Here is a 26,332-nt window from a genome sequence, read left to right as displayed (position 1 = left end):
TTCGGAGACCAAGGACCCATTGTTTCAAACAATTGCCATCAATTCCCAGTAGTAAATCTGCCACACTTATTATTTTGTGAAATGAAAGTGTGAGAAGCAGCTTTTTCTTCTCCTATTTTAAAGGAATAAAACTTTTGACTTGAAGTGGCTAAAATCTATGGAGACTCTCTGGGGTGAGAGCTTTAGTTTGAGTGAGGACCTCCACATCCAACCTGACCTGTTTGTAGAGGTAGAGCTTCTATTACCACATGCAAGCGAGAGAAAAACAGAGAAGATAAAGAAATGAAGAAGCTGTATTTAAGTCCCTGTTAAACTGATCAGAGCGATGTTTGATTCTGAATCTTTACATAAATCTACTGGTAAAAACAGAATGTAGTTGTTTTTTCTACATTTGTGTATATTTGTAATTCAATAAGCTGGACACGTCGAACAGTGTTCATTCTACTTCCAGATCTTGCTCCACCCATAATACCTTGTGCTAATGCCACTTCTGCCGGTTCTCCAGAGAGAAGCGACGCCGGCCACTGCTCTTACTGTCAAACTGAAGCCAATTGACTGAGGTGGCTGTCCACTCGGTGCAGCTAGAGCCAATTGACTCCTGACCCACCCGTGCAACAAAGCAGTGCCTCCCAGTGTTCCTGAATCAATATGGCCGCTCTGCATCACAGCGGCGGTGCTCAGATTGGCTCCCCCTGTGCTGACCTTACCGAGAACCCAAGCGCACATCGACTGGACGAGGAGGAGGAAATGGTTTAGTCCCGGCCCTGCATTCCTGCAGCTTACACTCACCGCAGCCAAACACTTGCAGATCTAAGGGCAACGCAGAAACTTCCTACTGGCCTGGTAATTGTTTTCGAAGATATAAATCGGACTCTATCTGACCTTCTGGATTTAGAATATATTCACACACTCTCAGGACTTTTTACTTTCCTCTTGAGCCATTTAGCATGGCTGGAAATCACATTTTTCCCACTGCGCTATGGAGGTGGGTAGGGCTGCCTACTTTAAAGCTCCATTAGGCAAATTATCTACATAAAAATGCCTTTCTATTAGACTAAATCACCCACTGAGGCGGCAATAGAGAGGAGAATGTGTTACGCTACGGATTTGAGAGGGATGCGCAGATGAATTTCTGTAAGTGTGGACACAAGCTGAACATCTCCATCATCTTAACCCATCAGTGACCAACATAACTAAAGAGGTTCCTGTCTCTTCAGTGTCTTTTAGTACAGCAACACAAACAGAAGGGGTTGGTGAATATGAGTGTGTTTTATGTAGATGGTGAAGGTGGCCTTGCAGGATTTTTTTGTGAATATAGTTATTCTTACTTTGAGTGTTTCCCATAAAGCCGCATTATGAGTTTTCCTGAAGCCTAATAAAAATGTTCAATGTAAAGTATAATGTAAAGAATGTGGAGTAAAGCTTATGTTCTTCTATGTAACGACAACAATAGGCCCGAGTTAAAAGCATCTTCATAGCGATAAATCTATATTTACACTCTGCAGAGGTGAAGTGTAAGGTTGCAAACCCAGAGGGGGGGGATTCACTGCGCTCAAATGGAGCCACTCAAATAAGAACAATACATCTACTTATCTGCAAGTCTTTGACTTCTCTTTGCCATCATTGACTTTGCAAACAAGATGCAAGTTGACCTTTATTTTCAATCTTTGAGTGTCAGATGTAACTTAACACAGAACTTAACATTAAAAAACGTCAAAAACATAACCAAGGCGAACGATGTGATTAACAAACAACGAGGCTGTGATGTCACCGACATGAGCGGCCGTGCTGCTTACCGTCCATTCCTCGACAAGGCAAACTCCACGCCCTCTCTTTGGAATGACATCAGGCGCTGCAGGAGCTTGGGAGGAAGGCCTGACAGTTGCTGTGACCATCTTGTGTCACAGTGAGAGGTCTGTAGGCCATTATCATCCATTTCCATTAGTAAGTCCTCATCAGCTTCTTGCTTCTTGCTCTTTCATTGGGCTCAGATTTTAAGCTGGAAAAAAAACAAAAAGTACATGTTTATGTTCAACTGTGAACCGTGAATATTAACCACAGCATCTATTTGACATATAAGAGCACATTTCTTTACCATACTGGTTTAAACATGTTTCATTATAATGGTGCGTAGCACTGCTCTGTTGCCTACTTGCACTGACAGGAGTACCCATTATTAGAAGCTGGGTGATGCAGCAAAGTGGACAAGGAAAGTCAAAATTGTAAATGAGATGGTAAAAGTTGCCTGTCTCAGCCGCCTCCAGTCACAGCAGCGACGCCTGCTTCGTGTTGCCACATCTGGTTCACTAACAACCCCACAGAATCCTCACTGTCAGGAAGTGCAAGCTTACAGTAATCCTAGTGTTGTCCAAGAATGATATCAAGATAAAAAATGTAATATCAGTTGATGTCGATAATTGTCACGATAAATGTCACATTATTGATTATTTTAAGTGTAGAATTCTGTGCTTGTGTTTGAAGGTTGTGGTTTTAAATTATTCTATATGAGCAGAGAATGACAAACATATGATAAACAGCAAAACATTTTATAAATCTGAGGAAGATAAATCACATGTTAAACCTCCTTATTGTGCACAAGCATTATTTCGATATATTGGACTTATGTTGTATTTCTCTTGATGAAAATGATATTGCAATAGTTACTTATATTGACATATTGCCCAGCCCTTAATGGTTATGTTTACTATCATGTAACAGTAAGGTATTTGTGTTTTTTTAAGTATAATTGGGCTAATTATAGATGTGCACTCAATTAATATTAAGTTATCTTGTTGTATATATTGAAACTGGAATTTACTAATCCTACATGTATGGATAAGTATTAACTTAAAAAAGCATTTATCAGCATTTACAATATAACCTAAGTTACAAGAAGCTATTCCACTGTTACACACAGGGATTCAATGGTAAACAAACTAAAGTAGCATTTAGCTAGAGCTAGCAACCAAGAACTAGGAAGTAAATAGACCTGCAAGCATAAATAAAAGCCCCACTCGTGTTCAAAATGATGGACTCAGCTCATATGCACCTTTAAACTGTCTCTACCATTTTTAATATTCAAACCGGAAACGCTTTTCTGCTCTTTGCTAGCTAGCTGCTAACTAGCTACCTGTCAGCCCTATTAAAAACCCTAGAAAGCTAGCTGCGTATGCTAATGCGTGTTCACACGTGACACTACAGGGTCGAGTTGTGCAGCTACGAGTCAGTGTGATGCCCTGACGAGTCACGTGTCACATAACAAACCTTTAAAACTGCTGTGTTAGCTCATAAGTACAGATATATATATAATATAATATAGTGTTTGGTCAGTGAGGTTAGCCTACCCCGGTTAGCCTGCAGAGTGTAAACACCGCACTGAAAAGTTTCGCGGCAAACTCGAGGTACACTCGGTTTGTATCACCGGGCAGTCGCGGCAAATCGGTGTCTGCAACTTCCGCACAATCTGCGGGTTTGATTTGAACCCCCTTCCCTTTAAAAGGAATCAAGTGTTTGCGTGATTTTGAACGGGGGGGATGTGCGGTGCGTTGCGTGGCGGAACTGTCAGAGAAACTGCGTGCGAATGAGAGACGACCCGGCAGCGACACGACGTGACACATTTCCAACACCCTCCTCCGCGTCGACCGTGGAAGGAGGTGACGCACTCGCCCCAGCCCGCAGGACGCCACTGCCGCTGCCGCCTCTCTCCCCTTCGCCCCCCGGTAGAGACAACCACCGTGCACCGATTGTAAAACCAACGCGGTAAGACAGCATCAGACACCCCGTCCAACACTCATCGGCCCGGGGCTAACCGCGTTTGTACGGGGATCGTTAGCGGCGAACACCCGTGACAGCTCAGGGCGCCGGTGTGGGGCCGTTTTTCTCGCGTTAGCAGGAGGCTACGCTGCCGCTGGATAAGGGCTAGCTTAGCCCCGATCCTGCGCTAACGTAGCCCCGCTGCGGTGGCTCTCTCCTGGGCAGAAATAAAGCAGACGCCGTGTTCACATTGCAAGCGGCCATTTTCGATCTCTGCTGCATGTCTGTGAAAACCCATAAATCGGCTGAAAACACAGCGTGATTCAGTAACTCCCAGGCCCGCTCCTCTCCGGCGATATGCGGCAACGAGTAGCGTGTACTGGGGTGGACTGGGAGCCGCCGCGATAAATATAGCTGCCGTGGGATTAATGCGCCGTTTGGCTAAGTTTGGTGTCAGCCGAATTTTAGTTTGGACAATAAACTCTCAGATTGACGTGTTGCGTGTGATCCGAGGGTTTGTCGATGTTGAGAAAACGTGTAAAATAGCCGAATTCGCAATGGAGTCTGGTGTGGACGAGCGAAATCTATGGAAGACCAATTGATTTTTAAATTGTTCTGCAGGATTAAGCAAAGCAAACATCGACCGACTGTCTGCACGTCCTCTTCCTCTGTGACTGATAATATATAACGGGTTATTTTTTTCCCATGGACTCGTGGAGGAACACGTCTCACACCAAAGTCAAACATGTATTATTCAAGCGAACCCAAGCAGGAGAATTGACCAAATAAGGGCAAATCTATTATTTAAAGATCAATAGCAGGGAAATTAATTGTGAAATTGACTTGAAATGAATGTGATGCAGTCTGTCTTTGTTGATCATTTGATTTGCATGACCCCTTTTTTTTTTTTTTGGACTGAATATTTGTTTTAAACATCGACACGTGCACTATTTCAATACCACTCGATTGCTGTCAGAGGTTATAAAAGCATTTACGCCAGTGACAAGCCCAGAGATCATTCATCTAACAGCTCACTTTGGTTCCTGATAACCTGAAACCCACATCCACCGTCATTCCCATGCACTGACAGCTCTCGCCTCACACACTCGGAACCGAGATTGGAAGTGTAAACTTACTACGGAGACCGAGCGGGCACAGTGGTATTGTCTTCCAACAAGGCACCAGCGGAGCCTGCTGGGTGGAGAGTGGCTGCTGGTTCAGTCCTTGCATGCGGCGGCTGAGGGGAGACGATGGCGTTTCGTCTCTTCGGGGCTGGCAACCGTGCTGTCCGGCATCCTACTCTTTATTAGTTTTTCTGTGTGTGTGTGTGCACTGTAACATGCCCTCATTGCAGCGCCGTGACCATAATTGATATTTGTGAAAGCTGCAGTCATTTGGAAGTCCTTAATGGGAGAGTGATGGGTTTCAGCAGCTGCTTCTCCTGCGCGGTGTGATGAAGTGGTCGGATCGCGTCTCCGAGGCTCTCTTGTGGTCGCCGCACGAGGCTTTAAATAAAATGCCGATAATTGTTTGCCGGAACTGTTTCACCTGCTGCCGCTCGGGCCACTGCAGCCGCGACTCTGTTGACATTCATTACACAGGTTGGGGCCGTATTTGGAGCTGATGACATTATCAGATATGGAGGCTGAGGATGCTGTGTAATAGCTTTCACCAAAGATGTGGCCCGATGACTAAATAATTCATCGCCTTCCAGGGGGGTGAAAATCTCTCTTTCCCATAATATTTGGTCAGGGCTGTTTAAATAATTCATCCGCCTATCCATAAATTGTTTGTTCAATCGGTGACCTTTTCGTGGGATTAAGGAAGCACAATAATAAATTCTTCAGAGACCTGGCATAACGAATGGTACAATTATGAGGCAGGATTGGATCGGTTGTCGCAGCCTGGTGTTGGTTGCTTAGTGACAGCAGGAACTTTTCCGCCCACTATGTTTGCTGTTAAAGTCTGAGTGACTGAAAGGACAAAAACAATCACATTATGGCAGTCTAGACTTCAGCTGCACACAGGTCCTGTGTGTGACTTCCTGTGTCTTTGACAGCCCGTCAGTCACTTAGCGATGAAAGCTTCGTGAAGTAGATTATTTTTAGAGCCCAATTATCACTCTTATCCATGCTCGCTCCTCCGCAAGTACACAGAGCACTCGATCTTTAATGAAATTAACAGGCCAATCGAGGACAAGAGGAGGCGATGAGCGCTTATTGTTTTCCAGTTAAATCCTCTAAAGTCATTAAACGTAGGTGTGGATGATGTGGAGGAGAATCAGGGGCGTGGTTTTATCATAAAAAAGCAGTTGCTCCTCGTCTGTGTTTTTTTTCGTCTTAATCCACCAATAAGCTTATTTGAGATGTTCATCGCAGTATTTCACTTCTCTGTTTCAGTGATGGGCATATTTCAGGTGGTGTTTCTCTCTCTAAGTCAGTTGGATTATCTGTAGCCTTGTGTGAAAAGCAGGGTGCCAGCTTTAATGGGAAGGTAGCCCAGTGAACAGCTCGGCCTCTCAGCGGCCAGCGCTTCCCCATCGTCTCTCCACCTGGTCTTTGAGCACCTAGCTGGCTGCGGACATGTCGCTCCTGTCCCCCTGTCCTCTCCTCCTCGCTGCTTGTCGCCGCTCTTTCTCCTTCGCTTTCTTTTTTCGCTTCCTCTGAGCCTTTCTTTCGCCTTTTCTCTCCCACCGCTCTACCGCCCACCCTCCTGGTTTTTTTTTTTTACCCTCCTCTTCCTCCCAGTCTCTCCTTCTATCCATCCCATGTCGCTGGCTGCCCTTTCCTCCTCCTCCTCACCCCGCCTCCATCCTAAAGCAGAGTAGCTAATGAAGAGCCCCATTTAGCCGGGGACTTTAGTTCAGTCAGCGCTCGGTTGCGCCGGCCGGCCTCGGCTGCCGTGACTGGCTGTTCAGGCTCTGACATCACACAGGGGCCAGCTGTTGATTTGGCGCTGTCTCCAAGGCTGGCTGGCTTGATGGCTTGTGGCAGGTAGACTTGTGCTCGCGCAGCACTCTCTCGCTCTCTCTCTCTCTCTCTCTCTCTCTTCCTCACTCTGTGACACCCACTCTCCCTCTCCCTTTACACTCCCCTCTCCCCATCTTACACACTCACTCAGTTGAGCGAGCGTACAAGAGGCAGCAGGCAGCTGCCGAGGAGCGAGCTGGGAGGCGACTCCAGCCTCCTCTCCAGCCATTTGCGCCTCCTGTACAATGGAAACTAAACGGTCGAGTAGCGGAAGGGATGGAGGGCAGAGCTGCCGGGCAGGTAGGTCCTGCACTTTCCAGCCACTTTGCTAGAGAGTGGGCTTGGACCTCACATGCCTTTTTTCTGGTTATTGATTTCCCATTAATATTTCTATTTTGTCTATTGTCTACTGTTTCTATATTGTCTCTGTCTTTAAAGCTGTTGTTTCTGCTGTTTGTTCGCCACACAAAGTGAACACATGTTCTGTTCACGGCTGCTTCAGAAGTGACAAGAGAAGCTCCTCTGCAGCAGCTTTCTGTTTCTTTTCATCATCAGCATGGTAGCAAGTCAGTAAGCAAGTGTGCCGTCTTTTTCTTTGGCTTGTTAAACTAAGCCCAGCGTGAGATGTGGTGTGCTGTCAGTGCCGTGCTACTCACTGAGCCGAGCCAGAGCGTTTTTTTTTTTTCAAAATCTCTCCTCCAGTTTGCCAGAGCTGCTTCTGCTTTTCATTAGGAGGATAATTAACCAAGATCAGCCAATAAGAGGCTCTGCTCCGCATTGTTCTCCAGCCAAGCTCATCCTCCGTCTCCCCGGCTCTCTCTGTTTATTCTGCAGGTGTTGTGTGCAAATTGACTTTTAATGACTCTGGCTGACTTTTTGAGTTATTCCTCTCTCAAAAGGCTCCGTAGATTAAAACTGCTAGACTTGCATGTTAGTTTTCTGTGTTTATTGTTTCTCCTCTAATTGCCTAGATTGATATTCCCCTGGAAGCTCTCCTATGGGATAGGTAATGGATTACCTACATGCTCTGCCGTGAATTTAATTTATTAATGCTGGCTGGGTGCGCTTCTGCTGCGCCGCACCACACTCTCACTGCCTTATGTGACCTGGAGGCAGAGAGCAGCGCAATTAGAGGCTCATTTGTGCCTGTTTATGTTTTTTCTGTTAATTCCGTCTGAGCTATTACAGGCGGTTCCTAAAACTGACACCGCCTCAGTCGCCCTGAAATTGAGGCGAGCAGTGTATGAAAGTGATATAATTTCATAGGCTTTGCACTAATCGTTTTCTGGTGCAATTATATAGCTCCCCTGTCAGTGCTTCTCTTGCTTTGCAATTAGCGGAAACGGCTAGAAAATGGGAGATTAGTAACTCAGTTAAGCAAAACTCGGAAATCAATTTTATTGCACAAGCACAAATGTGAACCAGTATTAGCAAGCTATTGAACAGTTTATTTGATGCTTGATTTTATTTGCCAGGGTGCACGTCCTGCACTCTGCTGAGGCTGGCTTACCCTAAATCTGTCTTCTGTCCGTCTTTTTGTGGGTGCGTGTGCAAGTCAGAAATCAATTTCGTTGCCATAAAAATGTTTGGCTGCCTTCGCTGTGTTTGTAGAAACTAAGAATGCCTGGTAATTGGCAAGCCGGTGACACAAAGCTGTAACCCACAGACATGGCACTACCTTTTGTGTTTGTGTCGGTGCTTTTGTCTCACGGTAGCGAACAGAGCTCTGTTTAGTATTCAACATCTCGGCAGACAATATCCCAGATGTTTGGCGCCGCTCCTGCCGTTGTCCTTTTTATGTGACACTTGCGAAAGCTCATCAGCTGCAATAAAGCATGAATTATTTCCCAACTCACAAGCTGCGCCTGCATGAAGAAAGATGCCTCCACTTCTTTCCTTTTTTTTTTTATCATATTTTTTTCTCTCTTTGCTCAGACGCTTGGAAATCATGGGTGGATTTTCTTTGTGATCACTCAGGAGCTTGTGAAGGTGATGGCTTGTTCCTCTCCACCCCGCGTTTGACTCTCATCTCCTCGTTCTGTCAGGAGCACAGCCGGGGATGGAGTAGCAGATAGAGGGAGGGATTGAGGGTCCTTCACCTCCAGTTGAGCTGGTTATAACCAAGACAAGAGCCCTGATCCACGCAGCGCTGAGCAGAACACAACAGAGCAGAGGTGTGGGAGGGAAAGGTCAGCTTCAGTGAGAATGAGAGAGAGGCAGGTGTGTGTTTGTGCTTGTATGAAGAGGAATAAAAGTGTGTGTGTGTGTGTTTGTGTGCCATCACCGGCAGGCTCCTGTGCGCTTCACAATGACTGAGAAATTTCTCATTAGCTTGCTATCAAACATAATTGTCTGTGAGAGTGGTCCTCTAAGAGCCCGGTGTATGATTAGCTCTGCTCAGTCGACGACCACCGTAATGACTCGTCCCGCTGTGGGGTTTTTTAAGAATTCGTTTTCCACCAAGAATTAATGTGCAGACACTTGTATGTGGGCACGTGTGCCTGAAGGGTTACTGCAACAGCCTTAATGATTTTTAGAGTATTTAGATTTTATTGGGGTCTTTATTTTGCTTATTGATTGCAATTAATTATTTCCATTTTTCATCTTAGTGAGCATATGTGTAATTTTAATACATTCGTATATACATTTTTTTTGAATTTTTATTGTGTGCAAATGCTAAGGTCTGATGTGCATCTGTGTGTTACTGCTGCTATGCCATCGAGCAAGGCGATAAAGGTGGTGTGAAGAGGCGGTGTGACACTGAACGATGCCTGAGGGAGCCTCTTTAAGGTTGCTGCGCTCTGCGGCGACTGTAATACCAATGAACCACTCCCTGTCAGCTACAGCACAATACGCACAGGCAGACGGCGCGTAACTACGAGTTCACTGCTGTGTGTGTGTGTGTGTGTGTGTGTGTGTGTGTGTGTGTGTGTGGTGTGTGTGTGTGTGTGTGTGTGTGTGTGTGTGTGTGTGTGTGAGAGGCTGTTGAGCATCAATCAGAGGGTGATGTCTCTCTGTGTCCGTGTCTGTCAAAACCTTTTTTTGGGGGGGGGGGGTAGGCATTGTTTGCACCCTTAGCATTCATTGGACAGTCTACACTATGCTACACACACACACACACACACACACACACACACACACACACACACACACACACACACACACACACACACACACACAGGCTCAGTGTGAAGTCCTGAAGCCAGCCAGCTAAGCCGCGGCTGCACTGTCCGCTCAGCAGCTCTGGTCATAAAACCTGGAGCGCCCACGGCCAGACTCAGCCGCACTGCTGTCAGAGCAACTTTTACACTCTGCTCGTTTGTGTGTGCGCGTGCGTGTGTGCATCTGTGTGATAGCTGCAGGAGCGGCACTAAATTACACACATTTTTCCATTTCAGACATTTAGCTTGCAACAGAAAATGGCAACACTTGTGCCTTCAACCAGGAGCAAGGAGGGCAAATATCTCGAGCCGCTGCACAGAGACGATAGTCCTGTCACACATGAACAAAGATGTAAAAAGCTCAGGCTGCATTTAAAACGAGATAAGAGGTTGAGAAAAGAGCAAAGTGGTGAAGATAAGAGCATCTTATAACAAGAGGGAAAAGATATTGAGGAGAGAGGTGATTCTGTCTTAAGATGAGAAAAATACATTGTCAGATTACCTGGCGACAAACTGCATTTACTAGTTTTCGCACTCTCCAGATGTAATCTTGATGAATGGATCCAGCCTGGGGCAGCACTCGACCGTTTGCTGAAGCCAAGGAGAAATGTTCCTCACAGATTTGCTAAAATGCCAATCAGATTTTTTAATCTGTGTTTATCTCTCTCGTTAAGCGTTAACACTCTGGGTTCTGTGAGGCAGCCGAACAAAAGCAATGCACCAAATGGCGACTGTTCCTCGGCACGTCTCTCCCACCCATCATCATCAGCATCTCAGTCTGCAGTCAGCTCTGGCTGCGAATGGAGGTGTCATGAGAAAGGAGATTATGAAGTGAGCAGGGATTCCACTTGACCTTTTTGCCTGGCACCAGGAGGTGGGGGTGGGGGGTGGTCGCACCAAGACCATGTTGGGAGCAGCAGCCAGGCCTTGGCACCGTCGGGTGCCAGAGTCAGCGTGGCACCTCGCCCGCTGACTGAGTCGGGAGATTAGAGGGGGAGACAGAAGTAGGGAGACAGGGAGAAGCCTGGACACGGGTTTGATGGAGGAGAATAAACAGTATTAAGCGATCTGATGCTTCAGTAAGTCATGGATAGGTTAATTAATGGAGTAAACAATCTGAGATCACTGTATTGAACAAAAAATCATTAGTTTCAGCCCTAATCTCATATTTAGCTGCCTCATTTGGCAACTACAAGCATATTTTCACAATATAGAGGAGGTTGGTAACCAATTGTAGTTTTCATTCGACAGAATTGTGAAGTGAAGTGCACAGAAAATATCTGATTGTCACATTTCGTCCCAACAATACGTCTATTTATCTGCAGCTCTTTTGTTGTCCGTGTTTCCATTTGTCCGCCCTGCCCAGCCAGTGTCACCCTGTAGTCAAGCTATAAAGCAGTTTGCAGGAAAGCAGAGATTGCACACTAGACGATTTGAAATTTGTGTGGCACCAAATGGCAGGAGGATTTTCAGCTGAGAAGTGCTATCTTCCCCCCGCTGCTCTCTGAATTCCTAATGCCTGTTTTTTACGAGGTTGGTAGGGGTGCCTTCTCCTGTTGCCTCCACCGCACTCCCATCTCTGCGCTCATCCATTATTAATGGCGCATCGGCACGCACAGGCCCAGGAATACACACTCACCCCACTTTTACTGTTTTTTATTTTTATTAGAGTTGCTGACATCCCGACTGCTGTCAATCCGTGTGCGACCTCTGTCAGTGGCGCTTCAAACCTCCGACCTCTGTCACCCCGGACGCCGCAGCGCTAACCCCGTGCCTCTTTCATCCACAGGTCAGCAGGGGTCATGAGGGTGTCGGAGGCCCCGGTCGCTGTTCAGAGCAGCTGAAGCAGACATGGCCAGAGAAGTCTCGGATGGCAACGATAGGCTCAGCCTCATCGACTTCACCAGCTACATCCTCCTTCGCCACAACCACCACTGGCTTCGAATCAAGTACGTCCACTGTTTGTTTCTGTTTGATGGGAATATTTAGGGAATGTGATGATCTCCTAGGACACACTTTAATGGGAAATTATGTGTATTTCCATCCACTGCTGTTATGAAGTAGTTGTCTTATTGGTGTCATTAAACCTTTAGCAGATGAAGGGGACACAGTAGATAGAAAGCAACGTTAACAGAACCCCAGTCAAATCTCAAATGGTGGAGAACATGATAAAAGTGTGACCTCCCTTTTGGTTTCATGTCTTTATTTGAAGAAGGTCACAGTTTGCTCATCACTCCACAGATCGGATGTTTTAATTTTCATCTCTTCAGTGGAGGGTTGAGTGACATTCTAGTGCGTTTCAGTTTCACACATACAAACTGGTGGATAGAAACACACCTACATAGAAATTGGGCAGCATAATATTTTAAGAATTCTCCCGACATTATCCTTAATTCTGTGTTACGGTACAATATTCATTTTTTCATATTAAAAATATCTCACATTGTTATAAAATGTGATTGAATTTCTCTTTGGTTTCATTTTGATGTGAGAACTATGAGTAAATATACATGTTTGGTCGATATATAATAGGATGTACTGTCATTGTATCAGATGGTATTTTTCAGCTTAAGGAAACCACGCATAATATTTGCACAATTGAATCATGGAAAGGTTTTAATTTCAAACTCAAGTAAAACTTTGAACATTAACACACTCTCGACCCCAATGGAATAGTTTGGTGCAATGTTAAAATGAAACAAGTCGGTGTCTTTATTAACCTGTGGAGGAAAGTGGGAATTAATTCAGATCTGTCAGTTATGACTGGTTGTGGCTCAAGTTAAAAGTTTCCCTCCTGCAGCATCTTCTGATCATCACTTATAATCCATAATGTCACATTACATGTACAGTTTGTGTTTAGGAAATATATGCTGCTGCCTGTTTCCCGTCTCATAAGGGACCAATTTGCTTCCCCTAAATTCTCAGACGTTTCTTTAATGTAACAGTAAGGATCAAATGATGATCCATATTACTTATGCAGGCAAAACATCAGGGATTCCAAACAGGCACACAGTGCAATTACCTCAGCCTTGAGAGATGAGACGGTGAAACTCGAATGCATCAAAGTCCGGAGCCAAATGTAGTCCAACACTCCAGTCTCATGATAAAATGTGTTTGGGAGAATGAATGATTCGGTGAGGGACAAAATAGCTATCCATCACAAGCCCGGCTCTTGAAAATATCTGTCCAATATTGCAAATCTTCAAGCGAGTGACTCGAGAGACTTCACTCATCAAAATGTCAGCAACAGACACTAAATATTCAGAGGCGTGCGCGGCACTCTGGAGTATTAAGCTGTTTTCTTTCAGAATGTAAAAATAATGTAAAGCAGCAGCTGGTGTTGCTTTTGTCAAACCTCTGACAGGTCATTGAAATTCAACATCTGACTCGCCACCGCCAAGCTACATTGGCGCTAACCTCCGAGCCTCGCGCGGCATTGGCTGAGCGGAACATTTGCCAGGCAGCGGACCTCACTCAAAGTCAATTGCTCCGACACAGAGGAATTGGATGCCACCTTTTTTAAAGAGAGCGCCTCCCGCTCGCTGTCTCAGCTCTTCTGGGACGGAGATAAACAATCAGGTCTCAGCCGGCCACTTTGCGGCTCAGCGATCAGATAGGAAAATGACTCTGATCACTGCCGGGCAAATGGGTTGAGGCCCCGCTGATTGGCGAGGGCTGAAAACGCACACGCAGCCAGTCACGTACACACTCGAGTAAGCGCTGTCATGTGCGGATCCAGTTTTTGATGTACAAAGTGAATTTGATGAGCCCGTTTCTAATTAACCTATTAATCATAGCTCTCATGTACCAGATGTCTGCCCTCCCTCCTTGTGTGTCTGTGTGTGTGTGTGTGTGTGTGTGTGTGTGTTTCACTGCATGGGGCCTAACTGCATAATGAGGGCATATCAGCAGGGTGAACTCGCACCACGACTTCAACACAGGGAGGTCACAGTATTACACAGATAATTCCTACAACAGGCCATAGGTGCAAAGCAAATCATGTTACACGTTCAGTAACAACGTGAAGTTATTTAATTTTGGAAACTATTCCTTTTCTTCAGCAGAATTAAAGTTTACGACATATACACTGAGGATTTTAGCTATAATATAGTTTTGTTCCAGGAATTAAAAAGAAAGATCTCTTTTGGGATGTTAACCAAATGAAAACACAATTTAATAAAGTACCTAACAAATCATATTTTACACCAGTTTAATACCAAGTGACGATAAATTCAAAATTAATAAATCGTGAGTAGGAGTGGAAACGAAAACTAATCTAAATCTGTGTGATCTCATAGGAGCAAACCGTCCTGCTGCGTGTTGTCCAGTCGCGTCCATTGTCTCTCTGAACAGCTGCAGAGTTGTGAAAGAGAACCAGTGACTGACGACCACAGACAGGGTTGATGACACTGCTGCCTTGTTCTCTGTTAATGGCTGAATCCTATTTACATATGGAGCCATTATTAAAGTTATTAGTTGAACCTGTTTTTTAAAGACAGCGACTCCTGCTCCATGTCTCAGCTCTTAAGGGACGAACAGCCACTTGTCATGTGTGACACAAACATATTTGCTCGGCTGCTCTCTGGGAAATTCGTATCTTTACTCGAGGCAAACCAGTGTCTTTACTTCTGCAGTATTATAGCTTCCTCTTTCAAAAGGCAGTGGGTGGATGCATGCAGATGTTAAACACTCCTCAAGCCAAGAAGTGGACAGCCACAAATGATGAGCAAGTAAGTTTCATTTATTACTTCTGCATTATCAGCTAGTAAATCAATGTATTAACTATTTTATCACCTTAATGCCGACCACATAGATTCACCCACTGTCAAAATGTTGGCCCACATTGTCGTAGCTATCAATTAATACGCAATTCTTATTAGAAAAGTGCATAATTCTGAACTTTTCCATCTGTCACAGCGTCAAGGAGAAGAAACATGAAGATGATGATGCCTCCACGTCTGTTGTTATTTTTTTATTGTGTACTCACAGAAAGCTGCTTTTACACTTGTTTTTAACTCGTGCCTTTCAATCTCTTTAATTCAGAATTTGCTAAAATAATTTGCTTGTTATTAAGTTGTATTTCTGAAACAATAAATCGGATTCACTCTATGAAAATGTGCAATGTGATGCTTGTATTTACAGGATTACAGTTGAAAAATAAACTCTGGTGGACAAACTATAATGCAACTTATGTATTCTGACATGGTTCCTCAATAAAAAACAATATCTTTGTCATATTTGTACTGTATCACTCAGTATTTTCCGATTCAAGTGCAGTCTCAAACTTTTTCTTCCAAGAACATGGCCCCTTACAGACATACCCCTTCCTTTCAGGTTCTCTCTACTCGCCAGCACCTCCCAGTAAGACTTTGCAATGAGAATGTCCGATACCGCCGACAGTGAAGCGACGAAGGTTTCCGAGGCCACCGACCCGGCGTCGTCTCCAAACGACAACGCCGCCAAGTCTGAGGTTTCAGACCCGAGCCAGAGCTGCAGAGATGAGCAGGGCAGCAACAGTAAAAGGGACGCACAGGTAAGAAAACAGTGACGTCTCCTGCAACTCAATGAGATTCATGTTCACTCTGAAGACAGTTCCTCGTCCCACTGGCCAGAATGATTGGGCACTTGTGTTAAAGCAAGTGTCGGGTTCCAGATGTCAGCAGCCTGACCGAACCCGGACCGAGCTGAGGACAGTTGACACTTTACCAAATAATTCCACTTTTTCTCCAAACTCGTCTCCATGAAGATTCAGTAACAGTCAGCGTCAAACACAAACTGCCTCCGGGATCTCCTGTCACCTGCAGCACTGGAGATGATTCTCCCGGCTGCTTCAGCGGGCAAAATTATTCCTGAAAAGTAGAGTGTGCACAGACTGAAATAATAATGTGGCGCACGACTCTACTTTCCCACAAGGTCAGTCAGCGAGAGGGAGAGAGAGAGAGGCTCCTCGCTGCTGTTGTAAAAATCATCTGGTCGTGTGAATCTCATGTATCCTCCATGGGAGACATTTAGGCAGTACTCTACTGGGGATCCTGGACAGCTGAGATCACTCTCAAATAAATTGCTAATTAATTAGGTCACTATGTCACTGCAACAAATGTGCTTGGGGACCGCAGAAAATATTCACTTGTTAATTTGCCTTTTTTAAAGTAAAGCCTGTGCAGACTGGTTTCAGTCCACAGAGGAATGGACGCTAAAAAAAAAGCAAAAGTGGCCAAACAATTCCTCAAGTGTGGTCAAGGAAACAAAAAATCCAGGAAAGGAAAAGGCTTGTCTCTCTGGCCGCAGCCTAAAAATAGGATTCAGGCCAATCTGGCCTTGTGGTTGGAGGCAGGCAGAGCGAGGGAGCCAGGCAAGCAGATAATCTGGAGCCCAAATCCTGGCTTATCGACCAACTTCCTGTGTCTGCGCTAGCCCGGGGAACAGAATGACACCAGCATGGGGGAGTCGCAGTCGAGAGGGGAGGGGACGCAGGAGGAGAAAGGAGGGGAGGGATGAGTTGAGAGTTTGGTAGAGGAGGAGGGAGGTAGAGGAGCATGATGGTGTTGGAGAAAATGTCAGCAGGAGCAAAAGGAAAAATAAGAATTAAGATTGATTTCTCCTCCATTTATCATTATTCTCAAGACAAAAATATATAGTTTTAACTACCAGCTCAACTCTCTCCTTTTAATTGATGTAGTTTATGTCCGAGCCCCCTGTGGTGTTTCTTGTGACCTCCCCAGATGTAGGCTATCTAACTACTTACCACTCATCTGCTCCTTCTCCTAAATCGCACCCTGGCATGATTAGACCGTGTCCATGGGATATGCCAACATATGCTGACGGCTCTGAAGCCCCTGACCTTTCTGATCGTAATTTCTCACCGCAGAGGAAGTGAATCTAATTCTGCCGCTCTGCGTACGGGCGACGGTTAAACGCCTGAACACCTCATTGTGGGAGAAAGGGAGGAGGTAGGGAATGAGGAGAAGGAACAGGGGGATGCAGAATAGCATTCCGACAGAGGAGAAAGGAGGGGGTTACAAAGGACTGGGTGACTTTGCCACCATCTGCCTCCAGCTCCGTCCTCTGCAGCAGGACAGGTGGCTGGTGGCTGCCCTACTTCTGCTGACTTCAGCCCTTTCCCTCTCCCCCCTTTTTCCCATTCCTTTATCTCCTGCCGGCATTGTTCATTCCCCACCGGCCCCACGCCACTCAATTAGCCGGTGTAGCGGTGCACTCACGGTCCCAGTCCTCTCCCCCCACCACCACCACCTCCACATCCACATTACCTGCTACAAAAAAGGGGTGCGGCAGGTCACAGGCGCTGGAGACGGGCGAGCAGTGGTCCATTTCAGGTTTTTTTATAGGCGTTCTTTGGCCTCAAGCTCAATGAGGGAGGGGAGGGGTTGTCCTTTTGATTTTTAGAGGACAGGTGGGAAGGACAGAGCTCCGTGTGCATGAGTGTGTGTGGATACATGTTGGGATTAGGAATCAGAGGACTGGGCTCTGTTACAATTTAGACTGAAATGGCTCCTGCCAGGTCCCCCCTGTGCACTTACTGAGAGACCTTCTGTTTATACGTACACAACACACACACACACACACACACACAGACACACAAAGCCACTAGTGCGTAAAGCGCAGAGGCACCGAGCTGTCTCACACACTGTTGGGCGGCTGGTTTCTCTCTGCTCTCTGCATCTCACCCCCAGCGCCTGGGTCTGATTCACATGACAGCTAAATGGAGCCGGGATCTGCGCATAGAACTGACCTGACGCGCTCGCAGCCAAATGTCTGGCTTTTGTTTTCTGCTCCGTGTGAGAGAGAGAGAAAGAGGGAGAGAAAGTGGCCCTACAGTGCAACCGCTTTGGTACCATATGCTCTGCAGAAATTAATTCATGCTCCCAGGAAATTGTGAATGTTCAACTTGAGATTTCAAGCTGCAAAGAGGATTTTCTTTCTTTCTTTTTTTTTTGCCAGATCAATGCCTCTAAAATGTTTCACTTTAGGAACAAACATTAAAACGCAGGCAGTTCGGGATGATATTTTTTTTTTGTCGCCGTCTTGAATTGTTTCTGCTCTTTTGCAGAGCTAGTAGTGCGTGAATGCACAAAATGTAGGCCAGTCATATTTAATTCAAACTTCTCCACTTTTTACAAAAAAGTTTCAATCCTCATTTCCCACTTCCAAACTTCTGTGGTTTGTTTGATTTGTTTTTCCTGTGCACTTCTTCCCTGCACCCCTCCCCTTCCTATGGACAGCCTGTGAAGTACTCCAAGGTACGGTACGCTCGAAATGCATGTTGTGCGAGGATGCTCCGAACGCGTCTCATGTGCACTTGGGTTGCGTTGTTTGCTTGGATTGAGTTGGAAGTTGTTGTACCTGTGTTTCCTGTCAAGCAAGTTGTCATCGTACACATTGCTGCGGATGTATAAAATTCCTCCAGTATAATATATTGAGATGCCATTAAGTGAAGTGAAGTCTGACATCTGAGCTGTGCCTGAGAACACAGATAGTTTGAAATGGACATATCCTGTGTGCTTGCTGCATTGCTGTTGATGTTCCCTCAGGAAAAATATGACGAGGATTCGGTTTATGTGAAAACGCTTACTCCGTTTCTTTGACTTAAGATTGTTCTGATTAAGTTATCGGAGAGAATCTGCAGCCACAGATCTGCATCTCAGCGGCGGAAAGCTCTGTGGAACAAGATTTGTCAGCGAAAAATGTGAAATATTGAATCTGTATGATTTTTGCTTGCAAGACTTGATTGTGCTCGCTGGCTGTTTTCTCTTTTACTTTGGCTTGTCACTGTGATGCGTGATGATATTGATGCAGTTGTGCGAGTGTGTGTGTGCATGGTTTTAACTTTACCCACCTACCTGCACCCCCCCTTAGTCCAACACCAGGCTAAAGCTGGTGCGGAGCCTGGCAGTGTGTGAAGAGTCCTTCCCTTGCCCTATTCCTGAGCCTTCAGCAGCACCTCAGGTAAACAGTCTCCGTAAATACCCAGAGTGCATTCACATTGGAGATGTCCTGGTGAACCCCGTTTCCAATGCATTGTGTTGAAACCGCCATCTATTGCAATAACTATTGCTCCAGTTTACTTATCGGTCAAACAGGCAGAACTAGGACCAGAGAATCAGGCTCTTTGCCTGTAAAGCTCTCGCTGTACCGTCCACAACTTGCAATGCTAACATTAGCAAGTAAAAAAATGAAATGTATACATTTTACATCATTAAAACAGTAAATGTGTATGAGTGTAAAAATTGGGAATTTATTTAGCTTTTTTTTACTCTAAGCTGAGTTGGAACAAAACCATATTTCTTTAATCCTTTGATTAAGGGAATCATGGTGAAGGTAGTTTTACCTTTCAGCTCCTATAGTATTTCTTAAAAGTTAAAATAATTTTTAAAAATTGAAAATTTGATTCTGGCACCTCTCTTATTGAAACCACACTCTGTTCATATTTAGTAGATGTTTCCTTTTCTTCAATTTACCTTCATCTCATCGAGCCCAGTGTGAAGTAGCTGCTTCCCCGACACCTCAGCCCAATATGTTAAGCTCAGGCCCACATGCAGCGCACTGTTATGCTGACCCTGGACCAGTTCTCCCTTCCAGCTCATTATAACCGAGCAGGTAGACCTCTGATGCTTGATTAGTGTCCTTCGTCTGACAGCTATGATTAAATACCTGGCCGGGACCGCCTGATGAAAACATCACCATCATCAAAACAGAAAGCGTGGAGCACCAACGGCGAGCCGGTCGTTACTCTGCTAATTCAACTCTTCTCTTTACACCCATGCCCGTACAAAGCCCCCCCCCTTCGCCGATCAAACTTAGTCCATTACATGCCACTCTGCACAGCTCCCGGCATGCTTTCACTCACCACACACACACACACAGGTGAGTCTGTTCCCGGCGTTTCAGCCAGTCAGCACCGAGCTCCATAACCAGAGGGCGGGTGTTATTCCCACAACAGTCTCGCATCGTCTGCACTCACACGACGTCTTGTATTACTGCCATCAATCATGTCCAGGAAATTACAATTTCCACACGTCAGCTACAGAGGGCTGTGGAGCGCTCTAATTGAATACTCCTGATATTTCCCCCGCTACTGTTATTGGGCCCGGAGTCGAGACTCCTTCTGCGGCAAACTAACCTAGAGGGGATGAGGTAAAGCAATAAAGAAAGAGGAGGAGGGGGGGGGGAAACACATTAGTGGAGTACACATGCAGCTGGAAGATCACAGATTCTCAGTCAAATCGAAACATTTCCCGTTCACCATTTTACACCATTGTCGCCTCTGTCAAAATATGAGGAAAAAAGGCCTGTATGGATCTAAAGGTTGTGCGTCTCCACATCCACCACCACCCTTACAATGCACGCCGGGCTGTCAGCTGGAATCAACGGCCCAATAGTCGCGGGTGTCTGAATACACAGCGTACTTTTTTGTTTCAGACTGACAGCACATTCATTACGTATTCAGAAGGCCATCATTTTCCCGCTGTTCCTCTTTTATCTGAAGGTAAATGGATGTCAGGAAACAAATGAGGCAGCTCGCAACAGCTGCACATCAACCGGGCGGCGTCCACGTGATGCCGAGGGTGGCATTAAGTAGCAAACATCACCGCTTCATGCCAGGAGAAGCAGGGGGAGAAATCCCTTTGCTTTGAAAAACACACACACACATATATACAAAGTCGCTGTCACTTCCACAACACGCAATCCTAGACTAATTTTCACTTTCTCCCAGACTCGCTCAGGCAATTAGTCAGTCACGCTTCTCATTAGCATATTACATTTTCACATATAATCACCGCGTCTTAAAATGAAGGAGAACGTAGCGTCTCATTATCTGGCTCCGCAGCTGTTACCGGGATCAAACTCGTGACCTTTTTGGGCTCTGAGCTGCTCTCCCAACCACTGGGTCACCCCCTTCTCTCACGCCTTCATTCATTCACTTCTCTCTCTTAAAACACACACGCTCTCGCTCTGATGTTAGCTTTCCAGAGTTGTGTTTAATCCACTTACCGTGCACCGGCAACCCCTCTCCTCTATTCAGCTTTCCTTTTCAGGCTTTGTGGAGTCGCCTGAAAAGCAAATCAGATCCTGCTCTGAGGTGTGTGTGTGTGTGTGTGTGTGTGTGTGTGTGTGTGTGTGTGTGTGTGTGTGTGTGTGTGTGTGTGTGTGTGTGTGTGTGTGTGTGTGTGTGTGTGTGTGTGTGTGTGTGTGTGTGTGTGTGTGTGTGTGTGTGTGTGTGTGTGTGTGTGTGTGTGAACAAGGCCATTTTTAATAGATCTCTCAAAGCATCCAGACCCGACTTCAGCACAGTTGATCTTCTTGAATTCATTTCTTTATTTTTGGGTTTGGGATTACAGTGAAACTCCTCATTCTGATGAAGTTTTATCCAATGAAAATGTGCTGTGTTGTTTGATTTCAGGCTCTGATTCATGTATTATTCAGGTGGCTTAATAAAAACAAGCTAATCTGGCAGATTAATTGCCATAGTGATTTGGAATTAATGGACGCAGGCGCATTATTGCCAGGCAGGAAACAGGTTTTCGAAGATAAACCAGGAGAGTTTATTAGGTGTCTTACAGTGGCCTCTTTTTTTCCGAGCTATTCTCTAATTAACCTCGAACCTCAGGCAAGATCATGGAGAATGAAATGCCTCATATTAAAATACCTCCTTTCTAAATTAATATCTTGCGTCTGCTCATTGATCAGAAGAGTCCTGGGTCACGTTTATCTTTTGACGTCCTCAAAAATGCTGACACTGTTGGACTTGGTGAAATTCACACATTCCACCAAACGCGCACCTTTTTTAAATTGGTTATATTTCCCCCTCCTCGAACAGGATGGATTCCTTCTCCAGCCCTTTGAAAAGGAAGAACGAGGAACGCAGGACCAAGCCGAGAAAGAGGACGTCTCTGACAAGGTGGACAAACCTGAGAAAACGCAGAGGAAAAGGCTGTCGAGAGGTGAGAAATGATATTAAACCCACGCTGCACTATTCATCTCCAAAATACATGTAGATTTTTTTGGGGGGTTTCTATTTGCTATATTAGAATTTTTTCCTGCATATCGTAACCTTGACTTCTCATTCCGATGCATTTTAAACATTCATGTCCTTGAACCTTCGGTGAAAGATGAATTTAAATCTATTTTATACAAGTTTGGTTTGATTTTTTTACGGTTAAAATCTTTCATAAAGTCCTGATGAGACCGAAACTGATTTACTTCTGCGCGGACGGGAGCTGAAATATTTCCATTAACACCTCAGCTTTCTTTACATCACAAGCACCTGGGGCCTCATTTATAAACATTGCTTACTCCCAAAAAGCAGCTGGAAAAGTGCATGTGCTTTTCCTACATCCAGAATTTGGAATTCATATGTAGGAAATTGTGGCGTGCACCGTTAATGTAATACATATAATCCATTATATCATGGTGACAGGGTATCTGATGGCAAAGTGTGGAAATGAAGCCAAATGCTTTAATGATACTTATCATACAATCCTTGTCACTCAGACAAATTACAGCCTTCTAATAATTACATCCTTTACCTTGTCACGAGGAAAATCCGATCCTAAACATTTTTTTTTTTTCTCCTCTGGCGCCGTGCCCTCCGGTTTGACCAAAAGCACTTCTCCATTTGAAATGATATCTCATTATGGGCCGATAATTGGCGTGATTCAGTTAATTGCGACAAGCTCAAGGTGTGAAGCAATTATACAGATTCCCACAGGCGTATAAAGGTGTCTGCTTCCCTCTGTGGAGCAACACTCCTGATGAGGCAGCCTCCAATTATAGAAAGCAGACACCCACAGAAGGGGAGTGAGCGCCGGCGTCTCCCGACTCCCACTGACGGCTCCTATTCTTCTGTTTGGCACACGGGAACATGTTTTTTCTTCCGGTGTCAACGTCGTTACCCGTCCACCTCAGCGCTCACTGCTGCTGATTCAAGCTGCCACACTTCTCTCTCTCTCTTTTCCTTCTGCGTATTGGTCACATGGTGAAGTTTCTCTTTTACCGAAGTGTAGTGCGACTTTTATTTCGTCACTCACAGAGCGCTGAATGACAGGCTGCTTGATTTGCATATCAATATTCATAACGGGCGTTTCATTAGCAGTTTATCATTAATTCGGGGGAGTTAACGAGGTGGAACAGTTCTTTATTATTCATAGAGAGGAAACCATATTGAGAAGGTTCAGATGAGGAACTGCTCGATAAATCAGGAGGTTTGAGCTCATGAAGATTCCTTCTTTACGCCCTGTCCACACGAATGCAGATGTTTGTCAGTGTGCAATACGGAGCATTTGGGAAACAATGACTTCCCTTCGCCCGCTGTAGCTTTGTGTAATGAGCATTTACCGGAAACAATGACAACAATGGCAGCTATATACTGGTTTCTGTGCATTTTGTTCACACTGGTAGGTCTTATTACAAGTTTGCAGCTAAATTTGGCATCACTGCACCACATCACCATTCACAGGCATCTGCCTCGCCCAGTGTTACTGGGAACACAGCGTTCTTCTCTGGTATTTGAAGGATAGTTGTCTCGCAGTAGTGTGCACAAGTTCTTAGTGCGCAGGGGACAATTAACATGGAATCTGCTTTTTAGAAATGAGCTGCATTATTTTGATCACTTGAAACGGTTCTCTTTTCAGATTCCAGTCAAGACTACACAGATTCAACTGGCATAGATCTCCATGAGTTCCTGGTCAACACACTGAAGGGCAACCCCAAGTATGTTCAACATTAACCTTCAAGCACCGACCCCCTAAAGGCTCACACCAGCAGTTTACTGTGAAACACACCTTTTCAACAAACTGAGGCCACAATCTCACACAACTTTAAAACACAACTCTCCTTCTAGATCCTCACATTCTGTTAGAACTCCTGGATGAATGTTGTTGTGCTACTTCCTGGTGTGACCAAGCCCTTTCTGTTGTTATGAGTAGTAACTAAACATTGATGAGTTTGAAAGGCCCTCGAGCTTTTAGTGTGGCAGCAGAAACCTGCTCACACGTTTTGTTTTTCCAGGGATCGGAGCATGCTTCTGAAACTGGAACAGGACATCTTGGACTTCATCAGCAATAACGAGTAAGAAATATTCACTGAAACAACTGTTTGGTCTTGTATGGGTGTATTTCATAATTACATAAAACATTTCTATTTCCCTCCCTAGAAGTCAAAAGAGAAAGTTTCCACCCATGACGCCTTACCATAGGATGCTGTTACACCGAGTGGCAGCCTACTTTGGAATGGACCACAATGTGGATCCCAGTGGAAAATCAGTGGTTATCAACAAAACCACCAACACTAGAATGTGAGCCTCTCTTTCCTGATTCACCTACAAACTCTGAGCATAAATAACATATCAGACACTTGAAGGAGACATAATAATATCGTTTTACCTGTTAAATGGTGGTAAATGTGCTGTAGCCTTAGCTGCTAAAGTCAGTTGACAGATGAGTTATTTTCCAGCCCTTCCTCGTTACTTAGCATATGTTGCTGTCAGCATCTGCCTGGAATGAAGCTGCCACTAAAAACTCCTGTGAATTCCCCCCCCGACAGACCCGATCAGAAATTCTCCGAGCACATCAAGGATGACAGGGCGGACGATTTTCAGAAACGCTACATTCTCAAACGAGACAACTCCAGCTTTGATCGTGAAGACAGCACGGTGGGTGTTGGGGAATTTTTTTTTTTTTCCTCTACCAAGCTGTCACTTTCATTTCTGACATGTTGGTAAGAGTGGGACAATCTGGCGTCCCATACATAGCTGCTAAAGAAGCATGTGTGTGTGTGTGTGTGGTGTGTCCTTGCCAGATTCGAATGCGTTTGAAAGCTGACAAGAGGAGCAAATCGATGGAGGAGCGGGAGGAGGAGTACCAGCGAGCCAGAGAAAGGATATTTGCACATGATGTGAGAGCTGTTAGTGTAGGCGGGCTGGGGGGGTGGGGCGCCATGTTGCACAAATCTTTGTGTCATTTCTATTCATGTGCAAATTCTGTAGATTTCTTGCTACCAATTACCACTGCTGGATTTATGAATTTCTAGACGGTTAGCTCCCCTTTGTAGACCTGCAGGCAGTTGTACTGGCTTCAAAGCAACTGCTATTAAATGTAAAATGTATTAAATATATTGATAAATATTATAGAATCGAATCCATAAGGACACAAGATTTTTTGGAAACGTAGCTTTAAGAAGACCTTAAATGTTTTGAATTAACTCAACTTCTTTAACTGACTGTAATTGTCTTTTCCCCCCACAGGTAGATCACTATATACTAGATAGAAGGTAAGCTGTTAAACTGCATTGATCACATTAACACCAGCTTCCCTTCACCTCCTGCATGAATTGTTAATTGAGCATCTTTTTGAACCTCTTCACTTTGAAACGAATCACTTGTGTGGGTTTTCCTGTCGGAACAGCGTCGGCTCTGTCATGTTTTTTAAAATGGTGGATGTCTCATTGTGTCACCGCCTGTTCCGTAACAGCTCTCTCCTCCCTCCAGCGCGCAGGATGAAGACGCATGCATGAGCACCCAACAGAGGCGGCAAATGTTCAGGTAGGCCCACCCTTTCGTCACACATCATTCAGCCCCTTTCAGAGACTGCACCGCAGGCTGGCGGGGGGCGAGAACCCTGTGAATCGGCGTCTGTCTTAATCGGCTCGCTCAGGAACAGTGCTGATCTGAGGATTTGTTTTTCTGCTGCTCGAGAAAGCTTCTGTGAAATGGGATTTTCAGCCCTTCAGCCTCTTCATGTTGGACAGGCTCCTCGGACCAACGCCGGCCAATTAGACCATGAAACCATTTCTCTACATGTCATCTTTTATTGATCAAGAATTGGTTCAAATCAATGTGGTTTTTTTGTGGGTAAAAACGCAGTCATGCTGTTGTTAAATCTATAAAAGAATTGATTAATATGTTTTGATAAGATGAATGTGTCGGACCGTGTTTGAGGCCATAAATTGAGAAATATACAATATATAGTTGGTTTTTTAAAACTATTTTGATAAATGTTTATTGTCAAAAATGTCCTTGTTCCATATTCTCTAAGTAATCTTAAGTTTTCATCTACTTGTCATTTGAACTCTTCTGCCTTTTTGGACTGTTGATACAAATCATGTTTCAACTTGTTGTGGTTTCCCTCCACAGGCTACGGGCCGGCCGGTCAGGCGCCAGCCGACAGAGCAGCTCAGAGACAGAAACGCTGCCGCGGCACGGCGAGCCTCGGCCGTGGAGCAGCACCGACAGCTCGGACAGCTCCAACCGGCTCGCCCCGCGACCCGCCATCACCAAGGCCAGCAGCTTCAGCGGCATCTCCCCCGGCCTCGTCCGAGGGGACAGCACAGCCAGCAGCAAGAGCACCGGGAGGCTCTCGAAAACAGGCGAGTGAGGCAGACGTGGAGCTGCGTCACACGGCCGTTATATAATATTTAGAATCTGCCAAGATGCTG

General features: G+C 45.2%; 2 protein-coding genes across 14 annotated transcripts in view; one reads left to right on the top strand and one right to left on the bottom strand.

Annotated features, from left to right (window-relative positions):
• zranb3 (zinc finger, RAN-binding domain containing 3) overlaps window positions 1-5,186 on the bottom strand; it is a 67,121-nt gene extending 61,935 nt beyond the window's left edge. Inside the window, exons 1-2 of one of the 2 annotated variants that reach the window (XM_047339085.1) lie at window positions 4,890-5,186; window positions 1,797-1,999 (exon numbers count right to left, since the gene is read on the bottom strand). In XM_047339085.1, coding sequence (XP_047195041.1) covers window positions 1,797-1,942 — 146 coding nt within the window. In that variant the 5' untranslated portion in view covers window positions 1,943-1,999; window positions 4,890-5,186. Of the gene's footprint in view, window positions 1-1,796; window positions 2,000-3,344; window positions 3,487-4,889 lie in introns of those variants that run through there. The other variant, XM_035149767.2, reaches the window with a different exon arrangement.
• LOC118103148 (R3H domain-containing protein 1) overlaps window positions 3,615-26,332 on the top strand; it is a 37,929-nt gene continuing 15,211 nt past the window's right edge. For 4 of the 12 annotated variants that reach the window (XR_004694822.2, XM_035149762.2, XM_035149754.2 and 1 more), the window contains exons 1-9: window positions 21,118-21,843; window positions 23,533-23,611; window positions 23,909-23,968; window positions 24,054-24,194; window positions 24,443-24,551; window positions 24,698-24,793; window positions 25,143-25,168; window positions 25,386-25,439; window positions 26,031-26,263. Coding sequence is in view for 11 of the 12 variants with exons in the window: in XM_035149762.2 (XP_035005653.1) it covers window positions 21,384-21,843; window positions 23,533-23,611; window positions 23,909-23,968; window positions 24,054-24,194; window positions 24,443-24,551; window positions 24,698-24,793; window positions 25,143-25,168; window positions 25,386-25,439; window positions 26,031-26,263 (1,258 nt within the window). In the remaining variant the exon portion in view is untranslated. Of the gene's footprint in view, window positions 3,760-6,873; window positions 7,023-8,767; window positions 8,912-11,672; window positions 11,833-15,217; window positions 15,417-18,123; window positions 18,142-18,757; window positions 18,848-21,116; window positions 21,844-23,532; window positions 23,612-23,908; window positions 23,969-24,053; window positions 24,195-24,442; window positions 24,552-24,697; window positions 24,794-25,142; window positions 25,169-25,385; window positions 25,440-26,030; window positions 26,264-26,332 lie in introns of those variants that run through there. The other 8 variants (XM_047339084.1, XM_035149757.2, XM_035149759.2 and 5 more) reach the window with 8 other exon arrangements.

This window comes from Hippoglossus stenolepis, chromosome 24, assembly GCF_022539355.2.
Source record: "Hippoglossus stenolepis isolate QCI-W04-F060 chromosome 24, HSTE1.2, whole genome shotgun sequence".
NCBI classification, from domain to species: Eukaryota; Metazoa; Chordata; class Actinopteri; order Pleuronectiformes; family Pleuronectidae; genus Hippoglossus; species Hippoglossus stenolepis.
Note: the sequence above shows the minus strand (reverse complement) of the source record. Positions and strands in the feature narration are given on the sequence as shown.